Genomic DNA, 20,981 nt, shown 5'->3' on the forward strand with positions numbered 1-20,981 from the left:
CAAACCCACCAGCCACTCCTCAGAAGGAAGGTTGGGCAATCCTACTTCCGTAGTGATACTGCCTCGGAAACCCAAGGAGGGGTCGCTATGAGTCGGGGGCTACTCGACGGCAAATAACAACAATAACAACAACAAGGCAGACCAGGTGATACTACTGTTATTCAAATTTATACACTAAACACTAATGCCAAAGATGAGGGAATTAAAGATTGTTACCAACTTCTGCACTCTGAAATTGACCATTCAATCAAAATATATTGATTATTACTGGTGATTGTAATGGGAAAGTTGGAAACTGCAGTGTAGTGAATTACATGGTATGGCTTTTCTAGCCATAGTCTTTGTAACTCCCACTTTGCCCACTGAGTAGCTGTTAAAGTTATCCACATGGTGTATTTCTGTTCCAGCAGCATGAAGCAATCTTCTGGGAAGTTTGCTCTCAGGTGTGTAGAACTCTGATGTTGGAATCAGTTGGTTTTGGCCACTGTGCCAGGCTCAAAAGGAGCCCTCCTAGAGGCAGAAGTCTTTCTAATTGCTGGCTGAGAGAGACATGCTTCTGAGAGAGAGAGGGATGTGCTACTGAGAGAGATGGCCTGCTGAGAGAGACTGAGTCAAATATTATAGTGAAATGTGCAAAGACCTGGAGTTAGAATACCAAAAGGGAAGACTACTCTCAGCATTTCTCAAGCTGAAAGGGCTAAAGAAAATAATTCAAGCCTTGAGTTGCAATATTGAAAGATCTGATGGGCAAAATATTGAAGGATACAGGAAACATCAAAAGAAGGTGGGAGGAATATACAGAGTCACTGTACCAAAAAGAATTGGTCGATGTTCATCTATTTAAGGAGGTGGCATATGATCAGGAACCAGCGGTATTGATGGAGAAGTCAAAGCTACGTTGAAAGAATTGACAAAAAACAAGGCTTCAGGAATGGAAGGAATACCCATTGAGATATTTCAACAGATACCGCACTTACTTATCTGTGCCAGGAAATTTGGAAGATAGCTACCTGGCAAACTGACTGAAAGAGATCCATATTGTTACCCATTCCAAAGAAAGGTGATCCCACAAAACGTGAAAATTACCAAACAGTATCATTGATAACACACGCAAGTAAAATTTTGTTGAAGATAATTCAAAAACAGTTGCAACAGAATATTGATGCAGGACTTCCAGAAATAGAAGCTGGATTCAGAAGAGGACATGGAATGAGGGATATCATTGCTGATGTCAGATGGATCTTGGCTCAGAGCAAAGAATACCAGAAAGATATTTACCTGTGTTTAAGTGACTATGTAAAAACATTCAACTGTGTGGATCATAACAAATTATGGATAACATTGAGAAGAAAGGAAGTTTCAGAACACTTAATTGTGTTCATGAGGAGCCTTTACATAGACCAGGAGGCTGTTCTTTGAACAGAGCAAGGGAATACTGCATGATTTAAGATCAAGAAGTATGTGTGTCAGGATTGTGTCCTTTCCCCATACTTATTTAATCTGTATGCTGAACAAATAATCCAAGAAGCTGGTCTATATGAAAAAGAACATGGCGTCAGGATTGGAGGAAGACTCGTTAACAACTGCGATATGCAGATGATAAAACCTTGCTTGCTGAAAGATGACTTGAAGCACTTAACTGATGACAGTTACAGACTACAGTCTTTGTTATGGACTGTTGTTGTTGTTATTTGCCATTGAGTCGGACCCGACTCATAGCATCTTCTCCTTGGGTTTCAGAGGCATTATCACTACAGAAGTAGATTGCCCAACCTTCCTTCTGAGAAGTGGCTGGTGGTTTTGAACTGCCAACCTTCTGGTTAGCAGTCAAGTGCCTTAGGCACTATGCTACCAGATCTCCTTCGTTATGGATTACACCTCATCATAAAACAAAAATCCTCACAACTGCATAAATAAGCAGCATCATAATAAATGGAGAAAAGATTGAAGTTGTCAGAGACTTCATATTACTTAGTTCTGCAGTTAATACCCATGGAAGCAGCAGTCAGGAAATCAGATGATATACTGCACTGGGCAAATCTGCTGCAAAAGACTTCTTTAAAGTGCTAAAGAGCAAATATGTCTCTTTGGAGATTAGGGACTAAGGTGCACCTAACCCAAGCCATGGTATTTTCAGTAACCTGTTATGTATGTGAAAGTTGGATAGTGAATAAAGAATGCCGAAGAAGAGTTGGTGCTTTTGAGTTGTTGTGTTGGAGAATACTGTGGTAGTTAAGTTTGTGTGTCATCTTGGTTGGGCCTAGTATGAGTGGCTGGGTAGCTGGGGATAGTTATTCCCCATGATGAGAATGGCAGTCAGCTCCATGGTGGGATCTACCACAGGCAACTGAGTAGCTGCTTTAGGGATGTGGTTTGCTTCACATATATAAGAAGCAGATTTGGGGATGGTCTCTGGTTTATGGCATGCTTGAACCCTGCATGTAGCCGAGTCATCATTCAGCAGCCTGTCATGCTCTGCCGATCTTGGGACTTTTAATGGACTTGAATTAATGGCCTGCCATGTGGTTTGATAGTATTGGGACTGTGCCTTATTACTTGTCAACTTTGGGCTTGTCAGCCTCAGCAGCTAGGAGCTGAGTGAAGAAAAGCCTCCAGCTTCAGTGGGCTGGGAGCCTGGAATACAGCCCCTGGAGCCTGGCGCTTTTAACTCAGACTTAAAGCCTCCAAACTGTGAGAGAACAAACTGTTGTTTGTTCAAACCATCCCATTTGTGGTATTTTCTGTTAGAGCAGCACAGAGGTAACCAAAACAAATACTGAAAGTTGCATGGACTGCCAGAAGAATGAGCAAATGTGTCTTGGAAGAAGTGCATCCAGAATGCTCCTTGGAAGTGAGAATAAGTAAGTTTGTCTTACCTACTTTTTCACGTTGTCAGATGGAACCATTCCCTGAAGAAGGATATCATGCTTGGTAACATGGAAGGTCAGCGAAAGAGGACAAGACCCTCAATGAGATGGATTGACACAATGGCTGCAATGATGGGCTCAAGTATAACAAGGCTTGTGAAGATGGCACATGACCAAGCAGGATATAGGTTCCACACATTTTTGTTTTTCCCAGTGTGGAAGTAGAAATGATTATGGTATCAGATAGATACATATATATGTATATATATTTGAGTTTGTGATATATGGACAATACTGAGAAGGATATATTCAGCAAGTATTTGGGTATAGAGATCTAAAACTGGACGGAGGCTTGACCTTGCAATATTAATTGAGAGTTCTTAGTACATGTGATAATAGGTAAATGAGATTAACAAAAGTCATGTAACATGAGACTTCTGAGATTGAACTATAGGGAGGACAGATGTTTGGGTTGCCAGAGGAAGAATATATGAATACTCCCTCACAGTCATTTTCATTATGGGTTTTTAAGTCTCAAACCTGGTACCTGACACATTTTTATTAGTGATTTGGATAAGGGTCAAAGGCTTGCTTAACAGATTTTCAGATGAACCAAAACTGAGTGGTAGAGTTAACAAAATCAATGTAAAAAATGATATTGATTGTTTGCTTTTCTGGGCCTCAATCATCAGAATGAAGTTCAACAAGGGTAATAGTTTAGCAAATTCTGTAGTCAGATTAAACCCAGTCAGCTGGACAAGTACACAGAAGACATAGTTGTGCCAACATTAACAACAAACACAAAATCTCTGGGGGATATGTATGTATGTATATGTGTGTGTATGTGTATGTATTTTTTTTTTTAACTTTATCAAAAGGGATGATCAGGACCTTTGATCTCTGACCTAGTGTGATCACATCTGAATATTATACTTTTTAAAGGACTTAGTCTAGGATCTAGACTCTAGATTAAACCAAGATCTTAGAAAATGTGGAAACCATAATTTGTGAATAATAGTTGAAGAAACTTGTTGAGATATCCCAGGCTAAAATATGGGAAAATACATGAATTTTTTCTCTGACCAAGTTGTAAAACTAGGATTAGAGAATGGGTTTCTAAGGGCATCAAACCAGGATTTATTGGCAGTAGGAAAGAATGGGACCTGGGGCTTAGAGACTAGTTGGTGAGGATGGTGGAAAAATTGGTTTTGAAAGTCCTAGTAAAGTGATGAGTCTGAATTGAAAGATAGAAAACCAAGATAGTACTGTGTCCTTCCATAGGCTGAGCAGATAGGCCTCTTATTCTGAACAGGACTTATATCCTTAAAGATAGCATAGAACAAGACTCTGAAAACCAAAAATAAATAAATGAATAAACCAAACCCACTGCCATCGAGTTGACTCTGACTCATAGTGACCCCGATAGAAATTGGGGTACTAGATTAGGGGCCTGACTAGGGCCTCTGGTTAAAGAAGAGATCAGGGGACTCAGTTACTGGAACTGTTGTACAGGATCAGATATAAACCATTAGGAGGACTGACTTTGTTATTCTGTTTTTTTTTTTAATTGTGATTTGGGTGAAAGTTTACAGCACAAATTCACTTTCCATACAGCAGTTCACGTATACTTTGTCTCATGACATTGACTACAATTTACCACAAGCAACAGCTCCTCTCCCGGTTCCTCCTGATAGTTACCTCTTCCCTGTGTCCATCCCTCCATGCACTCGTGCCCCCTGAGCTGTCTCCCTGTGCATAAGCAGCCCTTCTTTCTCCCATGATTGTTTTCTCCAAGGAGTGTAGCTACATCAGGTACATGTTCAACTCCTATGCCTGTCTTCTGTTTGGCTGGAAGCCACAGGTGTGGGTTCAGTTCCAGACCTGGAGGGCAGCTAGGGGCCATAGTCTCAGTGGTTCCACCAGGTTCTATCAGACCAGCAAACCTGGTCCTCCCCCTCTTTTTATTCCCCAAATGATTCTGAGTTTTGTTCCACATTGTTCTCCCTCTCTATCCAGGATCTCCTACATAGATCCGCCTCCAAGTGGTTGACAGTGGTAGCTGGGCACCATCTAGTTCTTCTGGTCTTATAGTTGTATAGGCTGCGGATCACATAGTGTACCAGTCGCTAGGACTAATTGTTTCCATGAATGTTTGGTTTTCTTCATTCTTCTCTGCTCTGGACGAGTAGAGACCCATTGTTGCATCTAGATGGCTGTTTACAAGCTTTTAAGATCCCAGTCGCTAGTTGCCACAGTAGGAGGTAGAACAGTGTTTTGTGTAGTATGTTATACCAATTGAGCTTGACGTCCCCTGTGGCTATGGAGGAAGACTGACTTTTAACTGTCTGACAACATTAGTTCCAAGCTTATGTGACTAACTGACGTCAGAGGGATACTGGTACATTGGACAAGGCAGATTTCAGGAGATTTTGACCAAACACAGGATTTTTGTTAGCAGTCTTACTGCCCTATAGGAGAATGGTCTTCTCCAAGAGTTGAAATATCACTAGAGATATACAAGCAGCTGTTTGGTCTTCCTTCCTTTAGAGTACAGGAGAAAGAATTGGCTGCTTTTAGCAGGTGGATGTAATTAATGATTTTTTCTCTGGTCCTCTGTTTCAATGACATTGTATTTTTTGAATTTGTGTGTGTTTTGAATTTGGGGAAGATAAGGTAACTTTTCTTTTACTATATTTTAGGTGGCTGAATATACTATTTTGGAAGGAAAACTTCAAAAAACTCTAATTGACTTGGAGAAGAGAGAGCAGCAACTTGCCAATGCAGAATTAGAGGTACTTCATCCATGTATCATAGGCTTTATCTGGCAGTCTGTATATTAAGTTCATACCATTTATGGTAGCGTAGTGCCTAAGGCATTTGACTGCTAACCTGAAGGCTGGAGGTTCAAACCCACCAGCCACACCTTGGAAGGAAGATGGGGCATTCTACTTCCGTAGTGATATTGCCTCAGAAACCCAAGGAGGGGTTGCTATGAGTCGGGTCCGACTTGATGGCACATACAACAACAACAACAACATATTTATGTTAAATACATTTTATGGAAATTGTTTTTTAGAGGATATGGAGAAAATTGCTGTTCAACTTTTTTTTTTTAACTTTAGAATTTCAGGAATAGATAAAAAAGTGTTTGTGTTTGAAATAATTAAGTATCTTTCAGCCAGTTTGGGCCTGATCTCTTCTATAATGGAAGTTTTTTATTAACTTTCCCATTGTATGGAAGAAATAGATTGCTGTACTGCTAGAGAAAAGAGTAAACATAGTTCAGACTCAGAGACTTAAAGTCCTGATTTGCTTTAAGGAAGAAGGGTGTTTTCCCTCTTTCTTACCTGATAATGATTAGATTCTAAGAAGGAATGAGAACTTGTATCCATACTATGCCTAATTAGCATTCTTGTTACTGTAAACAATTTTATCCTAAATGCTTACAAAATTTTCTACAAAGGTTATTTCAAAACAATTAGAATTTCTTTCACGTCAATTCTATGTGTTCTTCCCCATTCAAAAGGCATTTAAAATTTTCTCAGCAAATCACCCTAACCATGTCTTTATGTGTTTTTATGGATTTTTAAGTTGTTTAGATTATGTAGAAATAATTTTGTTCCTCATGCTAAAGCTCTTTACCTTCTTATATTCTTAGGTAGGAAAAAAAAAAAAAGGTTTCTATAAGAAAAAAAAAACTCAGGCATATAAGCTTCTATAATAACAGGCTTTATTCAAATGAGAATTTTAAATGGTTAGGGCCTGTTCATCTGAATTAATATGAATTTGTATATGGATTTTTGTATATACTTTGTATATTAGTATTAAGTAATGATTGATGTTTTATAATTTCAGTATATTTAAATATTAAGTAATAACTGAAAATAATTTGAAATGAATTTATGAATATTTTGAACATTTAACTTTATCTAAGGATAATAGAATATTGGACAGTATATTCAGCTAGTAATAAGCCAACCTCTTAAACATGCACTTGTTTCAAGCTTCAACGGGAAAAAAAAGAACTGCAGTCAGAACGTGAACGGAACCTCCTAGAACTTCAGGACTCTATCCGTAGGGCTAAAGAAGATTGTGCTCACCAAGTAGAACTAGAAAGATTGAAGATAAAGCAACTAGAAGAGGATAAACACCGACTTCAACAGAAGGTTGGATAAAATACATGTCATGTTTTTATGGTTAGTTTATCTGTATCCTGGAAAGAAATCGTTTATTAAAAAGTAATAAAATTTATAGTAACTTGGACTACTAATCATAATTACCACACTGAGATTGAAGTATTCTTTAATTCAAATCTTTTTTTTTTTTTTAGGTAACAGTTACACTCTATTGGAATAATATTTGTTACTTTATAACTGTGTTTGTATGAAATTATGCTATATTTCAATTGAGTCCCAACTTTGTCTTCTTTTTCTAATAAATTTCCTTTTGTTGTTGTTGTTATGTGCCGTCGAGTCAAACCCGACTCATAGCGACCTACATTCTTCTCTCACCCCATCCCACTCCACTTTCTGTCCCCTCACATCAACCAGCCATCTGTCAGAAAAGCCAACAATGGTTGAGTCAGTAAGTTCAGTGGACACTTTTCATTTCTCATCTTACTAAAATTTCTTGAGAGGATCAATTCTGTATGTTCTCTTCTTTCAGCTTATACTACACCAGTCCCCTTGTTTTCCTCTACTTCTGTGGCCATCACTCAGGCTCCTTTGCAGCCTTTTTTCCTTTATCCAGCCATTAAATGTAATTCCTTCAAGCTCAGAACTTAACTTTGCAGGAAACAATCCTGCTCATGCCTGTGGCTTTAGAAACAATCTGTATATCTGTGACATCTACATTTATATCTCAGACCTTTCCTTTGTACTCCAAACCCTTTCCTTTGTACTCTAGGTGCTTTTGCGACATCTCTACTTGATATCAGTCTTAATATTGCAGCCAAAATTATATTTTTGAAATTTGAGAATCTTGACACTTCTCTTTAAAACCTTTTATTGGCTTCTTATTGTTCATAAGATACAGATCAGAATTGTTCCTTTGCCCTACAAGCCTCTGCATAATTTGGTCCCAGCTAGCCTCTTAATTTATTTCCTACTGTTTAAACTTTGTTTTTTACTTTCCAGCTATACAGGTCTTTCTTCAGATTCTTAAGCATGTCATGCTCACTTCACTCACAGGATCTTCGTGTGCGTTACTGTTTGTGAGCCTAGTGAATTCTGAATATCCTTCAGTTTTCAGGATTACTTGCTCAGAGAAATCTTCTCTGACCCCTGCTCCCCACGTCTAGGTCAAGTTTTTGACATAAATTCTCATGAGACATTTTTCTTCTGTTCTTTTTTCCTTTGTGTAGTATGTTACATCAGTTTGTTGTTATTTTCATTAGTGTGATAATTTGAACAATGTCTTAGTTCCATAAAAATGGTAACAGTGGTTTATTTATTTATTTGGCTTATACCGGTATGCCTGAATCTTCCCCCCAATATTCATGGATAACAATCTGGCATATCTATAATGTTTAATCTTCTTTTAGAAGTGATATCTTAAGAAAAATGTGAAAAGAATATCTGTATTCCGTATGATGACTTTTTGATTGGCCAGCTAAAATTTAACGAAAACATTCTCATGGTACTAGTTTTATATATGTCATACCAGTAAAAAGGGTTTTGTATATTGCTAATCAGTTGATTAGGAGCTCTGGTGGTGTAGTACCTAAGGCATTTTACTGCTAACCAGAAGGCTGGCAGTTCAACCTATCAGCTGCTCCTTGGAAGGAAGATTGGGCCATCTACTTCTGTAGAGATACCACCTCAGAAACCCAAGGAGGGGTTGCTGTGAGTAGGATCCGACTCGACAGCAGAGAGTTTGTTTTTTTTTTTTTGTGAATCAGTTGATTAAATAACATTTTTAAAGATCTTTATGTTCCTCATTGCATTTTATATATTTTCCAGACTTACTGCTACAAACAGGATTTGTTGTTGTGTTGTTATGTGCCATCGAGTTAGCCCTGACTCATAGCGACCCCTCCTTGGATTTCCAAAGCGGTGTCACTATGGAAGTAGATTTCCCAACCTTCCTTCCGAGGAGGATTGGTGGGTTTGAACCGTCAGCCTTCTGGTTAACAGTCAAGTGCCCTAGGCATTACGCTACCAGAGCTCCCAAACATACTTAAAATTTAAAAAAAAAAATGACTCAGTTGAATTCTGTAACTTAAACTTGCATATTTTAATTTTGAAATGACTATAAATGATTTTTCTCTCTTTTTTTTTAAATGCAGCTTAATGAAGCTGAAAATAAGTATAAGAATTTGGAAATAGAGTTCCAGCATTTCAAGGATCAACAGAGCAACAAACCAGAAATACGTCTACAGTCAGAAATAAACCTTCTCACTTTGGAAAAGGTACCATGTCAATTTATGACTGCTTAACTATTCCCAATGATCAATTTATAAAATCAGTAAATAATAATATTTGCATATAAAATACAATAATATTCCTCTGTAGTAGTATAATATTAAATGAAAGTACATCAGAGAAATTCAAGGCACATGGCATTGTCAGTACTTGGATTTCTTGGCTTTTATCTGTTATAAACCCCCAAAAAACTTGTTATCGTTGAGTTAATTCCAACTCAAAGTGACTCTGTAGCACAGAGTAGGGTTTCTAAGGCTGTAAATCTTTACAGAAGCAAATTGCCTTGTCTTTCTGCTGCAGGGCTGCTGGTAAATTCGAACTACCAACCTTTCAATAAGCACCTGAGTGATTAACTACTGTGCAGTCAGGGCTCTATATCAATTATAGCTTATTTAGAGTTTTTGTATGCGAGCAACAGAAACTAATTGCAGGAGTAAAGGAATTCACAAAACAGGAAAATTGAAGAACCAGTTTTAGAAAATAGGAACTAGAGGATGCAAGGTACGACCAATATCCTGTCTCAGAACAGTCTACCTAGAATGCTGTTGCTAGTGCCATGACAGCATGTCACTGGATTCTGTATCCTCTAATTCTGGTGTCATACTGTTCAGGTTTCAGTTTTGCTGTAGTCACTGTGACTGACTGTGCTATTGCTGTCCTCTATCTCTGTTAACACTGTCCTCTAGGTTTAAGAGTAGAGGTAAAGTGGAGGGCTTGAATATGGAAATAGAACAAACACAGTGGGAAATTTGATAGCATTACTGATGGGAGAAGGATAACAGTTGAGGTTAGACTGCATATTTTTGAAGCCAATTTTGTCAGTGCTGTTACAGCAAAGTTTAGAACAGTTCCTTCCCTTTCCCTAGTTAACACAGGCTAATGAAGGTGGCTTGAGTTTGGAGACTGGTAAAATGGTAAGATCTTAGAAAGACCATTGTTTGAAATAATCACATTTGGCCTACTGAATGGACTGGGAGAACAGAAACGGGTCAAAGGACCCAGAAGGTCACTGTCATTGAAGATGAGTGAAATGGAAATTAAAATGAAAAGATTTGGTGATCTTATGATTTTAAGATCTTGGAAAAGATCTCCTTGGCTGTGTTCTCTCCTGCTTCTCATAAGCCCTTCCCACATGGAGGATAAGTTAGTGACTGGGAAAACTAAGCTGACTGGCTAATAGTTACAAATAAAAATCTTAGAAAAGGATTTGGCTATATAATGGTGAGTTGGAGGGATAATCATAGTACATATTGGTTGTTGAAGTACAGTGGAGGTAAAGTAATGAAGAACTCAACACTTTAAATACAGGGCATTATTATGTGAGATGAAGGAGCTCTGGAGGCTGGTGCCTAAGGCATTTGACTGCTAACCAGAAGGTTGGTGGTTCAAATCCACCACCACTCCGTGGAAGGAAGACTGGGCAATCAACTTCTGTAAAGATTTACTGCCTTGGAAACCCAAAGGGGGTCACAGTGAGTCAGAATTGACTCAATGGCAGTCAGTTTTTTTGGTATGTGAGATGAGCTAAATAATGAGGAAAAGTGTGAACCTAGCACTGAAATTATTAATAAAGTAGGTGTATATCAAGAAAGATATTTCAGACCAAGTGTTTTGAAGCTCTTATAGAGACCAGTGGCACGTCGGAGTGGCAGATAGTAGTCTAGAACCCTTCACTTAAGTCAGAGCAGCTCTGTGTTCATTGTATAATGCTTCTTTTTTGAGACAGTTTTAACTTAGAGTATCATGAACACTTTTCAAAAAACGAAAAAAACCTTGAAAACTTCTGACTTGATTTTGAAACAAGAACCCTTGTTTTGAATAGTTGTCATAGAGTAGTAGTCAGAAAAGTGGCATTAGGGAAGAAGAAATAGATCTGTACGTTTGGGAGAATGGACTAATGAATGGATAACATCAACAGAAGAGTGCTTTGAGCAAAGTGATGTCTGGTCTCTGTTGTTTTGTGGCTGGGAGAGGAGGACTGCTGAGTAGTTTCAAAATCTTTTATTTCGTAACTTCAACACTCAAAACCTTAAAGCTTATGTTGAGATATTATAATCAAATATCAGGCTGTTGGATAGATTACTTTGTTGTTGTTGTTAGGTGCCATCAAGTCAGTTTTGACTCATAGCAACTGTAAGGTCACGGCAAGGAGAAGAGGACGCAAAAAGTGGGGTTAAAGAGAAGTTTTTATTCTGCGTTTCCGGGCAAGGTTTACGGGTCCCCAAGAGGGGCCCAGGCGAGGTTCACAGGTTCCCTGAGAGGGGCCCGAGAAGTTGAAGTTGTGCCGTGCCAGGGTAGGGTTTATAGTCTTGCAGAGGATCTAAGTGGGGACACTGAGAGAAAGGTGGGGTCCAATTAACTGGTAGCAGGGATCAGCACTTCATTAGTATGAGGGGTTTTTAAAGAGGAAGTTCATTAGCATACGGGACTTTCCAGTCTGGGCAGATTCTGCTACATCAGCTGTCCTTCAGTTTTGTGTTTTGTGCCTCAGGCTTAACAGCAACCCTATGTACAGCAGAGCAAAACAGTGCCCAGTCCTGTACCATCCTCACAATTGTTGCCATGCTTGAGCCTTCATTGCAGCCACTTTGTCAGTCCATCTCCTTGAGGGTCTTCCTCTTTTTCAGTGAGACTCTTCTTTACCAGGTATGATATCCTTCTCCATGGACTGGCCCCTCCTGACAACATGACCATATATGTGAGATGACATCTGGCCATTCTTTCTTCTAAGGATCATTCTTGCTGTACTTCTTCCAAGACAGATTTGTTTGTTCTTCTGGAGTGCATAATCTATTCAATATTCTTAGCCAATACCATAATTGAAATTCATCAATTCTTCTTTGGTCTTCCTAATTCACTGTCCAGCTTTCACACACATAAGAAACTATCGAGAAGATAATGGCTTGGGTCAGATGCACCTTTGTCTTCAGTGATGCATTTGCCTTTAATGCTTAGGTCTTTTATAGCAGATTTGCCTAATGCAATACATCATTTGATTCTATTTTTTTCTTTACCTATGTATCCACCCACAGATTAGTGTTTGCTGTTACTGTTAATGCAGTATTGTATCTGCAGTAGTATTTACTTTTACTGTCTGTACTTCTTGTGCACCATTCTGTGACTTCCTTTTCCTTAATGATATTGTGTCAGCCATACACTTTTGTTATATTGGTTTTTCCTTCGCCCATATCAAGCCTATCTCTTAATTATCCACCTATATTCCCTCCCTTCCCCTCCCCTCCTTTCTTGGTAATCAACAAGGAAAATTTCCTTCCCTGTGTAAACCTTTCCTTGGCTTTTTACAATAATGGACTCATGTAGTATTTGTCTTTTTGTGATTGATTTATTTCATTCAACATAATGTTCTCCAAGTTCATCCATGTTATGTGGTGTTTTGTAGATTCTCAATTATTCTTTAGTGTTACATAGTATTCCATTGTGTGTGTGTACCATAGTTTGGTTATTCATTCATCTGTTGATGGGCACTTAGGTTGTTTCTATCACTTTGCTATGGTAAATAGTGCTTTAGTGATAATGGATGTGTGTATATCTATTCGTGTCCTGTATCTCACCTCTTTAGGATATGTTCCTAGTAATGGGATTGCTGGATCAAATGGTATTTCTATTTCCAACTTTTTAAAGGAAGCACCATACCATTTTCCATAGTGGTTGTACCATTTTATAGTCCCAACAGCAGTGTATGAGAGTTTCAATCTCTCCACACCTTCACCAGCATTTGTTCTTTTCTGTTCTGTTGAACTTTGCTATTATTGCTGGGATGAGATGATATCTTGTTTTGATTTGCCTCTCTCTAATGGCTCTCAAGTCCACAAGAGCCAAAATATGACCTTGAATATATCCCTCCTGAATTTAGACATCATCTAAAGAATAGATTTGATCCATTGAATACCAATGACAGAAAACCAGAGGAATTGTGGGGTGACATCAAGAACATCAAGAAAGCAAAAAGTCATTAAAAAGACAGGAAAGGAAGAAAAGACCAAAATAGATGTCAGAAGAGACTCTGAAACTTGCCCTTGAATGGAGAGTAGCTAAAGCAAATGGAGGAAATGACAATATAAGAGCTGAACAGAAGATTTCAAAGAGCAGCTTGAGAAGACAAAGTTAATTATTATAATGAAATGTGTAAAGACCTGGAGTTAGAAAACCAAAAGGGAAGAACACACTTGGCATTTCTCAAGCTGAAAGAACTGAAGAAAAAAAATCAAGCCTCGAGTTGCAATATTGAAAGATTCTATGGGCAAATAGTGAATGATGTAGGAAATATCAAAAGAAGATGGAAGGAACACAGAGTCACTGTACCAAAAAGAATTGGTTGATGTTCATCAATTTCAAAAGGTGGCATATGATCAGGAACCAGTGGTACTGAAAGAAGAAGTTGAGGCTGCACTGAAGGAAGTGGTGAAAAACAAGGCTCCAGGAATTGACGGAATACTCATTGAAATGTTTCAACAAATGGATGCCATGCTGGAGGCACTTACTCAGCTATGCCAAGAGATATGGAAGACAGCTACCTGGCCAACTGACTGGAAAAGATCCATATTTGTACCCATTCCAAAGAAAGGTAATCCCACAGAATGTGGAAATTATTGAACAATATCATTAATATCGCACATAAATAAAATCTTACTGAAGATCATTCAGAAATGGTTGCAGCAATATATTGAGAGAGAACTTATAGAAATGCAAGCTGGTTTCAGAAGAGGATGTAGAATAAGGGATAACATTACTGATGTTAGATGGATTTTGGCTGAAGGCAAAGAATACCAGAAAGATGTTTACTTGTATTTTATTGACTATGCAAAAGATTCAATTGTGTGGATCATAACAAATCGTGGATAACATTGAGAAGAATGGGAATTCCAGAATGCTTAATTGTACTCATTAGGAACCTTTACATAGATCAGGAGACTGTCATTCAGCCAGAGCAAGCGGACACTGCATGGTTTAAAATTAGGAAGGGAGTGCGTCAGGATTGTATCCTTTCACCATACTTATTCAATCTGTACGCTGAGCAAATAATCCAAGAAACTGGACTACCTGAAGAAGAATGTGGCATTAGGATTGGAGGAAGACTCATTAACAACCTATGATACACTGACAACACAACTTTGCCTGCTGAAAGTGAGGATGACTTGAGGCACTTACTGATGAAGATTGAAAACTACACTCTGCAGTATGGGTTACACCTCAATATAAAGAAAACAAAAATCCTCACAACTGGACCAGTAAGCAGCATCACAATAAATGGAGAAAAGATTGAAGTTGTCAAAGACTTCATATTGCTTGGCTCTACAATCAACACTAATGGAAGCAGCAGTCAAGATAACAGATGATGCATAGGATTGGGCAAGTTGGCTGCAAAAGACCTCTTTCAAGTGCTTAAGAGCAAAGATATCTCCTTGCCTGACACAAGCCATGGTATTTTCAATCGACTCATATGCATGTGAGAGCTGGACAATGAATAAGGAAGACCGAAGAAGAGTCAGTGCTTTTGAGCTGTGGTGTTGGTGAAAAATGCTGAAAGTACCATGGACTGCCAGTAGAACTAACAGATCCGTCCTGGAAGAAGTGCAGCCAGAATGCTCCTTGGAAGCACAAATGGCTAGACTTCATCTCACCTACTTTGGTTATGTTGTCAGAAGGGACCATTCCCTGGAGAAAGAGATCATGCTTGGTAAAGTAGAGAGTCAAAGAAAAGGGAGAAGGCCCTCAACAAGATGGATTGACACAAGATGTTGTGGCTACAACAGTGGGCTCAGATATAGCAAGGGTCATAGAGCTGGCACAGAACCAGGCGATGTTTCTTTCTGCTATACATAGGGTCACTGTGAGTCAGAGACAACTTGATGGTACCTAACAGCAACAGCAGCTAACGATCAAGAGCATTTCTTCATGTTTGTTGGCTGCCTGACTGTCTTCTTCGGTGAAGTATCTGTCCATGTGTCTTCCCCGTTTTTGAATTGGATTGTTTGTATTTTTCACATTGAGGTTTTAAAGTTTTCAATAAATTTTAGAGAGTCCCTTGTTGGATATGTCATAGCCAAATATTTTTTTTCTGAATCTGTAGGTTCTCTTTTTACTCTTTTGGAGAAGTGTTTGGATGCACGTAATAATTTAATTTTTAGAAGGTCCTAGTCATCTAGTTTCTCTTCTGCTGTTTGTGCATTTTCGGTTATGCTTGATTGTCTATTTATGCCATAAATTGTTATGTGCCATCAAGTTGGACCTGACTCATAGTAACCCCTCCTTGGGTTTTCTGAGGTGGTATCACTACGGAAATACATTGCCCAACCTGCTTTCTGAGGAGTGGCTGGTGGGTTTGAACCGCCAGCCTTCTGGTTAACAGTCAAGTGCCTTAGGCATTATGCTACTAAATTTGCCTCTGTTTATCTTTGATGAACTGTATACTTTTGGGTTATCCATTTAGGTCTTTGATCCATCTTGAGTTCATTTTTGTGTATGCTGTGAGGTACAGATCTTGTTTACTTTTTCTCAAATGGGTATTCAGTTTTGCCAGCACCATTTGTTGAAGAGACTCTCTCTTCCCCATTGAATGGGTTTCAGCTTTTTGTTAAAGATCAGCTGACCATAGGTGGATGGATCTATTTCTGGGTTCTCGGTTCTGTTCCACTAGTCTTTGTGTCTATCATTGTACCAGGCTATTTTGATTATTGTGGCTATATAGTAGGTTTTGAGGTCGACGGATGTGAGACCTCCTACTTTGTTTTTCTCCTTCAGTAGTGCATTGCTTATCCATGCTTTCTTTCCTTTCCATATAAAATTAGGGATTGGTTTTTCCGTGTCCTTAAAGAATGTTCATGGAATTTGGATTGAGATTGCATTGAATCTGTAGATTTCTTTGGGTAGTATTGACATTTTCATAATGTTCAGTCTTCTCAGCCATGAGCATGGGTTATTCTTCCATTTATGTAAGTCCATTATAGTTTCTTGTAGTAGTGTTTCTTTATATAGGTCTTTTGTGTCCCTTGTAAGATTTATTCCTAAGTATTTTATCTTTCTGGTGGTGGTGGTGGTGGTATTAGGTGCCGTCAAGTAGGCTCCAACTCATAGCAACCCTGTGTACAACAGAACGAAATACTGCCCAGTCTCACACCATCCTCATGATCCTTGCTATGCATGAACCCATCATTGAAGCCACTATTGTCCATCCATCTTATTGAGGGTCTTCCAATTCTTCGCTGACCTTCTACCCTTCACCAAGCATGATATCCTTCTCCAGGCACTGGACCATTCTGACAACATAACCAAAGTAGGTGAGACAAAGTCTGGCCATTCTTGCTTCCAAGGAGCATTCAGGCTGACTTCTTCTGGAACAGATTTGTTCATTCTTTGGCAGTCCATGATATTTTCATTATTCTTCACCAACACCACAATTCAAAGGCAATTCAGATGGTCTTCCTCATTCATTGTCCAGCTTTAACATGCGTAAGAAGCGAATGAAAAATGCCATGCCTTAGGTCAGGTGCATCTTCTTGGTAGCTGTTGTAAATGGTGTTCTTTTCCTTATTTCCTTTTCAGAGATCTCTTTGCTGGTGTAGAGGAATCCAACTGATTTTTGTATGTTGATCTTGTATCCTGCCACTTTGCTGAACCTTTCAATTAGTTCCAGTAGTTTTCTTGCTGAATCTCTCAGATTTTCTGTGTATAGGATCATGTCATCTGCAAATAGAGATAGTTTTACTACTTCTTTGTCAATTTGGATGCCTTTTATTTCTTTTTCTTGCCTTATTGCCCTGGTTAGGACTTCCAGTACAGTATTGAATAGAAGTTGTGATGGAGGGCATCCTTGCCTGGTTCCCATTTGCAAGGGGAATGCTTTGAGTCTCTTTCTATTGAGAATAATGCTGGCTGATGGTTTTGTGTATATGTCCTTTTTTATGTGAGGAATTTCCATTCCAGTCCTATTTTGCTCAGAGTTTTTTTTATCAGGAATGGGTGTTGGATTTTATCAGATGCCTTTTCTGGCTCAATTGATATGATCATATAGTTCTTTTCCTTTGTTTTATTTATGTGGTGAGTTACATTAATTGTTTTTCTAATGTTGAGCCATCTTTGCATACCCGATATGAATTCCATGGTCATGGTGTTTTGTTTTGTTTGTTTGTTTTCAATACATTGTTGGATTTTATTAGCTAGGATTTTGTTGAAGATTTTAAGTCTATATTCATGAGGGATATTGGTCTGTAATTTTCATTTTTAGTGGTGTCTTTGCCTCGTTTTGGTATCAGGGTTATGTTTGCTTCATAGAATGAATTGGGGAGTATGCCAGCCTTTTCTATGTTGTGGAACAGCTTAAGTAGGACAGGTGTCACCTCTTCTCTGAACCTTTGCTAGAATTCTCCAGTAAAGCCATCTATGCCAAGACTTTTTTTTTTAAAGGAGATTTTTTTAATGACCTCCTCAGTTTCTTCTTTTGTTATGGGTCTGTTCAAAGTTTCTACCTCAGTCTGTGCTAGTTTAGGTAGGTCTTGTGTTTCTAGGAATTTGTCCATTTCTTCTAGGTTTTTTAATTTGTTGACATAAAGTTCTTTGTAGTATTCTGTGATTATCCTGTTCATTTCAGTTGGTTCTGTTGTGATGTCGTCCATTTGATTTGTTATTCGTGTTGTTTACATCTTGTCTCTCTTTTTCTGAGATAAATTTGCCAGTGCTTTGTTGATTTTGTTAATCTTTTTGAAGAACCAGCCTCTAGTCTTTTTGATGTCTTGACTGCTGCTTCCATGAGCGTTAATTGTGGACCAAGTAAAATGAAATCCCTGACAACTTCAGTCTTTTCTCTGTTTATCATGATACTGCTTTAGGAACTTCTAATGTTCATTGTGATTATTTCAGAAATACTGCAATCCAAAGTAAATAATAAGCTTTCAAAGCCAGAGACCATGTCGTAGTTACTTGTTTATTACCTGTGCTTAGTATACACAGCACCCTTTATCTTGTAGTACTAAGTAAACATTTGTTCATAGTGATGATGAAACAGCATAACCTTTATTGCTCAGAATTTTCAATTATTCATTCATTCAACATATTTTTATGGAGGGCATATTATTTGTGCTTATCTCAGTGCAAAACAGCTTTGAAATGGTTGGTTACTGTTAATCAATTATCAGCTATTTATTGAATGCCCTCTCTGTTCACAAGACAAACAGGCTCCTCATTTTTGAGGAGAGTAAACAAATAAATGAACAAGATGATTTTTATTAATGCTAAGCATAATAAAGAAGGCACCCGAGTCATGCAGTGATTAAAGTGCTTGACTACTAAGCAAAGATTTGATGGTTGAAACCCACCAGCTACTCTGTGGGAGTAACATGAGGCAGTTAAGATGCTTCTGTAAAGATTTACAGCCTTGGAAACCCTGTGAAGTCAATCCGCCCTGTCCTATGGGGTCACTATGAGTTATTAAATCTGCAGTTTTTTTGTAAGCCACAGCAAAAAGTTTAGATCTTGTACTTAGTCTCATAGAGTTGTAGCATAATAATAGTTAAGACTTTGGGCTTTGGAGTCTGATCATCTTGATTCAGATCCTGGCTTAGAAGCTGTGCCAAGTTACTTTACTTCTCCATACTTATTTCCCTATCTTTTTTTTTTTTTTTTAATTGTAATTTGGGTGAAAGTTTACAGAGCAAATTCACTTTCCATACAGCAATTCACATATACTTTGTCTTGTGACATTGACTACAATTTATCCCAATGCAACAGCTCCCCTCCCAATTCCTCCCCATAGTTACCTCTTCCCTGTGTCCATCCCTCCACTCACTCCTGCCCCCTGAGCTCTCTCCCTGTGAATAAACAGCCCTTATTTCTCACATGATTGTTCTCTCCAAGGAGTGTATCTACCTGAGGTAAATGTTCAACTCATATGCCTATCTTTTGCTTGGCTGGAAGCCACAGGTATGGGTTCAATTCCAGACCTGAAGGGCAGCTAGGGGCCATAGTCTCAGTGGTTTCACCAGGCTCTATCAGACCAGCAAACCTGGTCCTCCCCCCCTTTTTTTTTTTTCCAAAATGATTTTTTAAAAAAATGTTTTTTTTTTTTAAATTGTGATTTGGATGAAAGCTTACAGAGCAAATTGACTTTCCATACAGCAGTTAATAAATATGTTGTCTTATGACATTGACTACAATTCACCCCAAGGGAACAGCTCCCCTCCAACTTCCTCCTGATAGTTACCTCTTTCCTCTGTCCATCCCTCCATGCACTCCTGCCCCCTGAACTATCTCCCTGTGCATAAACAGCCCTTCTTTCTCTCATGATTGTTCTCTCCGAGGAATGTATCTACCTCAGGTAGATATTCAACTGCTATGCCTGTCTTTTGTTTGGCTGGAAGCCACAGGTGTGCGTTCAGTTCCAGACCTGAAGTGCAGCTAGGGACCATAGTCTCAGTGGTTCACCAGGTTCTATCAGACCAGCAAACCTGGACCCCCCCCCCCCCTTTTTTATCCCCAAATGATTTTGAGTTTTGTTCCACTTTGTTCTCCCTCTCTACCAGGATCTTCTACATAGATCCCCCTCTGAGAGGTTGACAGTGGTAGCTGGGCACCATCTAGTTCTTCTAGTCTCATAGTCGTGTAGGCTACTCAGAGTGTCGCTTGAGCTACCAGTCGCTTGAGCTAATTGTTTTCATGAATCTTTGGTTTTCTTCATTCTTCTTTGCTCTGGATGAGGAGAGACCCATTGTTGCTTCTAGATGGCTGCTTGCAAGCTTCTAAAATCCCAGTCGCTTCTCGCCAAAGTAGGAGGTGGAACAATGTTTTGTGTAGTATGTTATGCCAGTTGAGCTTGATGTCCTCTGTGACTATGGTCCCGAGCCCACAGGTTCAACTACTCACTCCTTCTGGGTAGCCGGCTGTGACCAAGAAGTGACTACAACCTTGTCCCTTGTCAGCTCTACTATACCCCTGGGAATTCTTACAGAACATGCAGATGCACTTGTAGGGCCATTGTCTGCTAACCCTGTACATGGACTTGGGTACGCTCCCCACTGCATAGACTTACCTAATAGTTCAGCCTGTCCACCCATCTGTCCGCCCATATACCTGTATTTGCTTTCACTGACAACGCAGTACTCTATGTGCAAAAGAGTTGATCTTTGTTGTCTGCACCTCTTATGTACCTCTCTCTGTCTTCCTCTTCCTCAATGCCACCATGTTGGTCCTCGCATTTGGTACGTTGCCCTTCTCTTCACCCAAATCAATACTTATCTCTACCTATCTAACAGTGTTCCCTATCCTCCCTTCCCACCCCTGGTAACCAACAAAGAAAATTTCCTTCCATATCTAAACCTTTCCTTGACTTTTACAATAATGGACAAATACAATATTTGTCCTTCTGTGATTGACTTACTTCAGGCTGCATAATGTCCTTCAAGTTCATCCACATTATGCGGTGTTTTGCAGATTCTACGTTATTCTTTAGGATTGCATAGTATTCCATTGTGTATAAGTACCATAATTTGGTTATCCATTCCTCAATTGATGGACATCTAGGTTGTTTCCATGTTTTGGCTATTGTAAATAGTGCTGCGATGAACATTGGCGTGCATATATCTGTTCTTGTCATGGCTCTCACTTCTCTAGGGTATATACCTAGTAATGGGATGGCTGGGTCAAATGGTATTTCTAATTCCAACTTTTGAAGGAATCACCA

The 20,981-nt window shown here is 38.9% G+C and overlaps 1 protein-coding gene across 1 annotated transcript in view; it reads left to right on the forward strand.

Moving 5' to 3' along the window:
• The window catches only part of CEP120 (centrosomal protein 120), a 145,784-nt gene that overhangs the window by 94,400 nt on the left and 30,403 nt on the right, over positions 1-20,981 (forward strand). Inside the window, exons 15-17 of the mRNA XM_007942245.1 lie at positions 5,567-5,659; positions 6,872-7,033; positions 9,154-9,276. Coding sequence (XP_007940436.1) covers positions 5,567-5,659; positions 6,872-7,033; positions 9,154-9,276 — 378 coding nt within the window. The remainder of the gene's footprint in view (positions 1-5,566; positions 5,660-6,871; positions 7,034-9,153; positions 9,277-20,981) is intronic.

This window comes from Orycteropus afer, unplaced genomic scaffold (assembly GCF_000298275.1).
Source record: "Orycteropus afer afer isolate SDZICR_OR568_19922 unplaced genomic scaffold, OryAfe1.0 scaffold00086, whole genome shotgun sequence".
NCBI lineage: Eukaryota > Metazoa > Chordata > Mammalia > Tubulidentata > Orycteropodidae > Orycteropus > Orycteropus afer.